The sequence below is a fragment of the Grammomys surdaster genome, unplaced genomic scaffold (assembly GCF_004785775.1).
Source record: "Grammomys surdaster isolate TR1022 unplaced genomic scaffold, NIH_TR_1.0 98, whole genome shotgun sequence".
Taxonomy (NCBI): Eukaryota; Metazoa; Chordata; class Mammalia; order Rodentia; family Muridae; genus Grammomys; species Grammomys surdaster.
In genome coordinates, this window is record NW_021604577.1 from 12,112,942 (window position 1) to 12,122,412 (window position 9,471).

The window sequence follows — 9,471 nt, forward strand, 5'->3', positions numbered from 1 at the left end:
CTCTCTCTCTCTCTCTCTCTCTCTCTCTCTCTCTCTCTCTCTCTCTCTCCCTCCCCACCCCAAAAAAGTGAAACACAAACAAAACACAGAAAATCAAAACAGACAAACTAAAAAAATGAAAGAATTTAATAAAAGACTTTTCATCCAAATGAGTATTTATTTACATAATTAAATGTTCTCCCCTGACTGTTTGAGTTAAGCAGCTGACACTGTGAATTCACTAATAGTCCCTCAGATTTTCATAGGCACTGGGACTTTACTTTCTTCTACTAAAGGTTTTTCTTGGTCTGAGAAATGATGTCTCTGGATGTTGACTTGGGTACATCCCAAGACGCAAGTACACATATCTCTACAATTGCTGGCTGGGCCATGACAGTCTCAAGGATCCTCAATACACTGAACTTATCAGTCCTCCGAAATAGAACCCTTTGGGCTCATTCAAATTTATATCCAGTTAGGAAATTAAGGAACTTTTCCATAAGACTCAGAAATCTTCATTGCTCCAGAATGTTATGAGGATTTAATACATGGAAATCACTTACCCCAGTGCCTGTCAACAGTGAGTATCTGATCATCTTCCTTTCACTCCAGTTCTTAAATGAATGCAACTGAAAATTCAGGTAATAGGAGACGTAATGGACCATTCTTTTAGCTAAAACAAGGTGATTGGCAGTAATGACGCTCCTTCATTGACTCCACAGTGACCAAGCTTTTAAGAAGCAAGAGCTAGATGCTACATCATATTTCAATATGTAAATTCCAGGAGTGATTTCCCTTCCCTTGCCACACGCTCCCCTCTGCACTCTGCTCCTTCGATCCCGTTGTGTGAAGGACTGGCCATGAGCACACCACATCCCGCTCTGGGTTTATTCAGCCACATACTTGAGTGGGGTCCAGGATCCTGCAAAAGAAGCTGATGACGTCTGGGCAGAGGCTACCACCCAAGCTTGCCTCTACTGCTGAGTCAAAGCAGCTCCATTCAGCTCGGCTTTCTTTACCTATGGGCACTTGGCTTCAGCGTAGCCTCTGCTCCCCTCCACCCACATCTCCCAGAGCTCACCTGAGGTCAACAGAGCACACATTTGTCCTGCTTACTTCTCTCTCTCTCTCTCTCTCTCTCTCTCTCCCAAGCCCCTAAACTAAGAATACCTTACTTTGCCAGGCAGTGGCAGCACATGTCACTAATCCCTGCAATTAGGAAGTAGAGGCGGAAGGATCTCTTGTGTACAAGGCCAGTTTGGTCTATAGAGCAAGACAGCCAGGGCTACACAGAGAAACCCTGTCTTGAAAAAAAAAAGCCAGTAAAAAGTAATAGCCTATAGGCTCTTTTCCCTGGGATGCCTCAAATTGCCTGATAGCTAACGCAAAGTACAACGCACGCTCTCCCCACCTTATGCCAATCTTCCAGGGATCTCCGCCACTTTGAGAAGATGGAGAACATGTCACTTAGTAGGTATGAAACAATGACCACACTCAAAGACTGTTGGGCGTCATTCTATATCATCATCACTGCCTTGACCCCAGCCCTCCGAGGTCCTGAGACTACAAACAGACTGTCCATTGCAGCAGTCCAAACGGGCTCAGCAGTGATGTACTGGGAGGTTGGATCTGCACCATCCGTAACCCTGGGTAGGCAGCATCTATAACCCCGAGAACAGCTTTGGAGAGAAGTGCTGTCACCTAGCCACAAAGAGCTTACCAGACTGTAAGGGGCGGGGTTGATATGATACATGTCCTCTTTGTGAATCTCTGACCACAATGGCAGTGCAAGTGAAACTTTCTTGTCTCCACGCGGACACGTTCATTCTCCCTGCCCCATTCCCTTCCTCACCACTTGTTTTCTCTCCGCCGTCTTTCTTCCTTCCCTTTCTCCTTTTCTCTCTTCTCTTTTTTTAGAGTTCTAGTTACAACAATTGTCCCACTTTTTAAATTACACTTAACCTGTTTATTGATTTTGTGTACAAGCACAGGTGTGTGCCACAGCACTCCTGTGGGGACAGACAAGGCAAAGAAGTGTAATACATAGTTCGGTACCTTGTGGGCCCACAACCTGCTGTGAAAGATAGCTATGTTCAAAAAGAAACCAGACATAAACTATTTGAGACCGACAGCTGTGGTTAAGACAGTGTCTGGGGATTACAGAAGAAAATTTTCTGATGAAAAGATCCCAAAGTTTCTTGCACATGGTGGTGTAGTGAGGACATCAGAGGCAAAGTGAGAGTGTTAGCCGGCTGTGGCCCACCAGCCCTAACTGGATTCTAGCACAAAGCAGATTAGGAAGTCCAAAGAACAGACTAGCCATGGATTCAGAGACCAATTGATAAGGGATATTCTTTTGGCCATACCACAAGAACATTAATACCCACAAGCATAGTGACTGACCCACTCCCCCATTTTACCTATTAAGAGCACCAAAATTACTGGTTTCCAGCATGGGACTCAATATCTTTTTTTTTTTCAAGTTATTTATTTATTTGGAGTGTATGTGTGGTGTGTGTGTGTGTGTGTGTGTGTGTGGTATGTGTGTGTCAGTGTCTCACATGCATGTTCGTAAAGGTCAAGGAACAATACTCAGGGGTCAGTTCTCTCCTACCTACCACCTGTAACATCCAGGTTTCAAACTCAAGTTGCCGGGTTTGTGTCTGGCGAGAGCCTGTACCTGTTGAGCCACTGCACCAGCCCCACATAAAACCATTTTAAGTCTTCTGCCCAGAGAAGAGGAAAACTGACCTGGGAAACCAAGATGGGTCTGAGCTGGGACCCAGACTACACAGCTGTTTTTAGGAGCTACCATGGGGCCTTATTATCATGTTGGGGACATGGGTTTGACAGTCTTTGTGCGAGTGAGCACAATGCTGGTATGGGGGTCTTAGACTCCAACAGTGTCTCAACCACAAAGTGCTTTGCTAGATGTGGTAGGTTAGCGTCCACCCCCCCCCACACACACACACACTCTCTTTGCCCTTCCTCTCTCCAGTCCTTGACAAATAGATCAAGAGATAGGAGAGACTGGATGTTTGATGGGGTCCCCTGACCCTCCCAGCCAGCTGTGCATACAGATCGTCATTTCTGCCATCGTCCTGAGTAGGGAGGGGAAAAAAGGATTTCAACTCAGTCACAAGGACACTAGGAGAACATTTCTTTACAGGATATTTTATGTCTTAAGAAAACAGGGTTCATAAAACTGCCAAGATGACCCAGGGAGAGAAAGCACTCACCCCTAATCCTGACTCCCTGAGTTCCATACCTAGAACCCACACGGCAGAAGGAGAGAACTAGCTCTTGAACATTGTTTCCTGACCTCCACACTTGCCATGGCATGAGTGGGCACACATGTATACACAACCAAATATATAATTTTGTTAAATGGTTCACTCTAATGCTCTCTGCTTTCCACCAGTCTTATATAGCACTCAGAACACCTGGCATGTACCATCACTTCTGAGAAAAAGACACCGTGCACAAATGACGTAGATGTTAAAGATCCCCCTCTGCACACCGTGCTCTCAGGGCCTTAATGACTCATCCATGGGCAGACAACTTGAGCAGGTGCTAAACTTGCCCCCCGCCCCAGGAGCTCAGGTGCTTCTGTACAGCAATGCAGAAGGGCAGCATCAAGGCATTTTTCTCTCCTTGTAAAAGAGAAAGACTAGTGATGCAGAATCATTTAAACACAGCTCAGCCACTCCGCAGTCACAGCATTGTTTCTCCCGCAGAAACACCCTGTTGATTTCTAAATCCCTTTAAGACCCCTGGCACCTGTATGGCCCAGATCCAAAAAGTATGACCTAATCCCCTGCTTTTGCTTTTTATATTTATCCTCACAGGCACTGCAGTGATTGTGACCTCTGGTTTAGTTGAGAATTTAGGGCCCTACAGAAATTTCTCTTCTCCCATGGAAGCTAGACTCACACAGTGCTCAGGCCTCAACATAAGAATGTATTCATTCCTATCCCCCCCTCAATCTTCTTAACCAAGTATGCACATGTACAAACACACGCGCTTTAGTTCTGCTAGATTAAAAAGAATAAAAACGAAGAAGAAGGTGTAATCACACGACCTCGTGGCTCCAGGATGACAATGACTCTGAAATACAGATGAAAAGCATCAGAGGAAGGTGGGTGGGGCTGTCAGAGTTACCCACTCATAATATCTGATACAGCGTCTTTTCAGGGCAAAAGCTAAGGCTGCAAACATAATGAGAACTTCCCAGCAAATTCATTATAACAAAGCATAATGCAAGTTCTCTGGCCACAAAAAATAGACCCAAGGAAAGTGACTCCCACGTAAGAACTAATTAAATCCTTTGATGTCAGAAAGCAGGGCAAGGAGGATTAGAAAATCAAGTCCCACCAACTTACATGGAGAAAAAAAGAGTTTCCTTCTCCTCCTCCTTCTCTTTTCTCTTTCCATTTCTTCTTCTTCCTCCTGTTCCTCCTCCTTCCCCCACCCCCTTCCTTCATTCCTTCCTGACCCTTTTCTCCTTTTCTTCCCTTCCATGAAGGAAGAGTAAGATTCAGGAACAATGGGTTGTAAATTCTTGAGCCAATTAGCCCAGCGACTTACTACTGTTTCTAATGCACAGAATGTCACAGGCTGTTTTGCAGCCGCCCCAAGTCGGTTTGTTAATAACAGGAAGCTAGCACTTCTCAGTACAGTGGATCAAGCTACACGTGAAAATAAATGCAAAAAATCTGGAGGGGAATAGCAGCAGACCAGAGTAGCCTTGATTTAATTTAACATTTGGGGTCCACACACATGAGCGTTTTAGTAGGCTTCATGGTGGAAGTTGCTGTCATTTGTAAAATATTCTGGCCAATTAGCTAATAGTGTGCTTGGATTTCTCCTGTTTTGATACAGTAATACTAAGTACATTGTGAAGCCCAATTATACAAATCATCCCCATATGCCATACCAGTCTTTCTTTATGAACTGTGTTTATAAATCCTGTGTGAGGAAATGTGTACTTCAGCAATTTAGACCATGTGTAAAAACATAGCCAATGGGATTGTCAAGAAAACAAGTTCCAGCCTAGGAAATCCTAATGTGCTCGGCTGGAATAACAGGAGGGTGCCGGGAGAGGGGAGAGCGATGGGGCGGGAGGGCTATGGGGCTATGGGGCGATGGGGCGGGAGGGCGATGCTCTCTCTGCTCACATACTTCTCGCTTTACAGTGTTTAACCAATTTAGGAGCTTCCACTTCCCCTTCTGTTGTTTTACTCTTTTCTTTTAGGATCCAACCTTGGAGTTTTTGAGAAAATTTGGGATTGGTTTTGTCTCCGGGACAATGGGCTCGGTCTTTAACATCCCCTTTGATGTCGTGAAGAGTAGGATCCAAGGGCCTCAGCCAGTTCCTGGAGAGATCAAGTACCGGAGCTGCTTCAAAACAATGGAGATGGTCTACCGGGAAGAAGGGTAACAGATCCTTGCTTTAATAACTATGTAAGGGCCAAGGATTGTTAAAACGGCGCATTTAACTGTTTCGATGAGGGCGAGTAAGCCTTCCGAGGCTGGGCTTATGGCTAAGGAAGTCTGGAATAAATGACAAGGTTTGCAAGGCCACACAGTAATGAGACATTGGCAGTGTCCTCTGACCAGCGTGATCATGCAAAGAGGCACGACTATGTAATACGCTGAGCATTTGCCTGAGAATGCTCGAGTAAACTCTTCAGCATGTTTAGCATGCTGTTATTGTATATGCCCTATTGGCATGCAGGCAGAATATTTGTCTTCCGACTAAAAATCTAATCAAAATGTTGTCTTAATTAAGTCCTCCTAAGAGAATTAAATATGAGCATTGGTGAAATCTGGATTCTTAAACTTTTAAGTATTTGCCTTTTACTGATTTTTTTTTTCTAAGCTTTAGTTTCTGTCTCCTCTCTCCCTCCCCTTCCCACCAATATTCTCCAGTAAACAAGTGATACTTTATTATTTTGATCTAAGCAGCATCATATTTCCTAATGTGAAGACTGGGCTTGTGGTCTTTTAAATTCAATTACAAAAGTCATTTTGCCCATATACACAGCTGTCTTGAAAGCAAGAACCATCTCACTGATGAAAGTCAAGGTTCTGATTGGACAAGACCAACACAGCCTGTAATAAAGAACTGATTAACTCTCTCCCTTTTCATCCAATTTGCTGCAGCAAATTCTGAGCCAGATACTGTCAGGTTGGGGGTGGGTATAATTTCAAGTGGTTTCTTAGCAAATGGTGAGAACTACTACCTCTTTCCAGAATAAAAAAAGTGCTCCCTCTTTACTGTTACAGGATTTTAGCCTTATACAAAGGCCTGCTTCCCAAGGTGATGAGACTTGGACCAGGTAATGATGACCTCAATATTTATATCTTTCTTTCTTTATTGTCCTGGTGTCTCTTCTGTTACCTGTGTAGATCTGAAACACCATAGAAGTTTACCATACAGGGAGGTGTAGATCTGAAACACCATAGAGGTTTACCATACAGGGAGGGAATGAAAAATTGAGACTATAAACTCAACTGTTCAAGATACTGAAAGCATCCATCAGAAACACTCTACCTTTGTTCATAAATACCATCTATGGCTTTGCTGGAAGCCAGCGAGAGCTATTGCCAGGCTTAAGTCAATAGGCAAAGATCCACACGTACTGAAGCCTGAGTGAACTCCAAAATATACACAATGGCTTCCAGCTGAGTGGAGGATTCCACAGAGAAACCAGGCGATAAAACTCTCCCTTGTGCTCCAGGCCCAATTTAGCTTCTGCCTCTCCTTCATTTCCAACAGAAGTTTCCTCAATAGAGGAAGAGAACTTGCTTTCCCTGAACATCAACAGGTCCCTGAACTTCATTCCCAGTCTCTTCTAAAGAGGGAAGCTGTTCAAGGCCACACACTTGTCCCAGCCTCCCTCAGTCTGGTCATGGAGACTCCTGGCTTGGAGCCCTATCTGAGGACAGAAGACAGGGGGAAAAAAAAAAGATCCTGTCACCCTCCACGGGGAGAGGCAGCTGCCTCTATGTAAATAGATAAGAAAATCGCTGGAAACTCAACCGCCTGGGCAAATAGTCCTGGATTACAAGCCCTGTGATTAAGTATGAACATATGTTCTAGACCACACACACATTTTTTTTTAAACCAAGATCATGTGCCTGTCCTTAGACATCCTGGTAGTCTTCTCTGGAACATTCTTTTCTCTCTTTGCCATTCCTCAACTTTAGCACCGATGTACTCCCGTACTCACACACTTGTGTTTACAGTCACATCTTAACATGGAAAACTGGCCTGTGTCCCCCGCCTTAGATAAGGGAGTACATAAGACAAACCTGGAGAACGGTTCACACTTTTGTGTATTCAAAAATAATCCCACCCGTCTCCATCTATTACCCCAACCTCTGTGAGCATTTAAGCGTGTATTTTTCTTCGTATGTGAGATCGAGACCTGACTCCGGTTAATCATCGGCTCATGTGTCAAAACCAGCTCAGGAATAAAACAACAACGTCAGGAATCTTGTATTTTTCTGTCACCAGTCAAGACGTGAGAGTAGGCCTAACGTTAGTGAAGAGTCACAGGGCAATGCCCTAAACCAGCTTCTCAGAAGAGCAGGGATAAAAAGAGGAACAAGGGAGGATGTAGCTAAAATGGTCATTGATAGAAACCTTGAACCAAAACTCAAAACTCTTAAATAACCTGCCCCCAAGTTCTGTTAGAGGATTCCAAATGTCTGCTCGGGTTTTTAAATGTTTCTGCGTGAGCTATCCTAAGTTGCTCTGGTGTCCTGTGCAATGAAAAGCATCGCTGTGTTACTGTCCAGCCTCAACCAGATTGTGAAGAGCCTAATACCAGCACATGGCCTCTCCTGCGTTTCAAATGTACAAGTCCTAGGGAGGAAGTCAGAGGAGAAAGGCGGGAGTTAGCACCATTCATAGTTAAGGAAGAAAAGAAGGAAGTACAAAAAAAAAAAAAAAGGAGGCCAGGAAGATGACTCAGTGGGCAAAAGGGTGTGGGGGGACCTAAAATAAAATTCAAAAATTAAAGTTGAGATACAGGAGGTAGAGGTCAGCTAGGTCAGGGTAGAACACACAGCTAGCATTCACTAGGCCCTGAGTTTAATCTCCAGCACTGCAAGTAAGGAAGGTGAGGGAGGGAGGAACAAGAATGAAGAAGACTGAAGGGACTGGAGGGGGAAAGAAGAAGGAGAGACAGCAGGCAGGCAGGGGAAGGAAGCATCCTTCATCCTAGAGAAGCATGTCATCTTTTTGTTTTTTTAATTCCTTAGCAGCCATGCATGGCCAACGATGATGTGCCATCTGCAAAAGAGCTCAGCCTGATTTCTGCTCTAGATCTCACTAGACTGAAAACCAAAGTTGTCTGTCTGTCTGTCTATCTATCATCTATCTATCTATCTATCTATCATCTATCTATCTATCTATCTATCCATCTATCTATCTATCTGTGTGTGTCTCTGTCTCTGTATATGTGTGTCTGTCTCTCTGTGTGTGTCTGTCTCTGTCTGTCTGTCTCTGTGTGTATGAATGTCTGTCTGTCTCTGTCTCTGTATATGTGTATCTGTCTCTCTGTGTGTGTCTGTCTCTGTCTGTCTGTCCCTGTGTGTATGAATGTCTGTCTGTCTCTGTCTCTGTATATATGTATCTGTCTCTCTGTGTGTGTCTGTCTCTGTCTGTCTGTCTCTGTGTGTATGAATGTCTGTCTGTCTCTGTATATGTGTGTCTGTCTTTGTCTCTCTGTGTCTTTCTGTCTCTGTGGGGGGGGTACATGTGTGTGCATGTGTGTCTGTGCTTTATATTGTGAGCAGTTAGTAAAAGTAAATTTCATGATTACGTAGGCATTAACAACTGTCCGTGGGACTACTTGTTTGTTTACTCGTTTGTAGTTTTAGAACTCCAGGAGAGCTATATCAGCTGACAGGGGTTTAGTAGAGTATCTCCGTGGGTTAAAAATGAAAATTACAGGCAGATAATTATCTTTCGTTTATGGTTATATAAACATGTACAGCCGGTAGTTTTTTTTTTAAAAAAAATTATATGGCAGTGTTTGCAAAATAGCTAAGATCCAAATCAAGTTCCTTTTCTTTCCAAGATAAGTCAACCTTCTACTCACTCAGCCAAGCCTCTTCTCAGTCATGCTCAGAGTCTTTGTTCACATTTAGGTTTGTAACTTTTTTTTTTCTCACACAGTTAGGCCTTTCTAAGTTACAGGATACATCCTATTTGCTTTATCAGGTAGAACACAGAAAGAGAGCTAGGCAGATGGCTTCCCCAGTGTGCACGAATCCTGTATCCTCTGAGCTTACTCCCCTGAATCACTCCTGAGTCACTCATAAACATGAATTCCTGTCTACGTTTACCGCCAGCCCCTTCACAGCCAGCTATACAACATTCTCATCTATGATAAAGGGCAGTCCCGTGCCACTCCACTCTACTTCCAAATTTCCAAGTTCAAATTTGTATATTTGAGGCAGATATGTAGAATAATCGTA

General features: G+C 43.9%; 1 protein-coding gene across 1 annotated transcript in view; it reads left to right on the top strand.

The window, feature by feature from the left end:
- Slc25a21 (solute carrier family 25 member 21) overlaps window positions 1-9,471 on the top strand; it is a 449,914-nt gene that overhangs the window by 438,548 nt on the left and 1,895 nt on the right. The window contains exons 8-9 of the mRNA XM_028781691.1: window positions 5,234-5,415; window positions 6,268-6,320. Of these exons, the coding sequence (XP_028637524.1) occupies window positions 5,234-5,415; window positions 6,268-6,320 (235 nt within the window). The remainder of the gene's footprint in view (window positions 1-5,233; window positions 5,416-6,267; window positions 6,321-9,471) is intronic.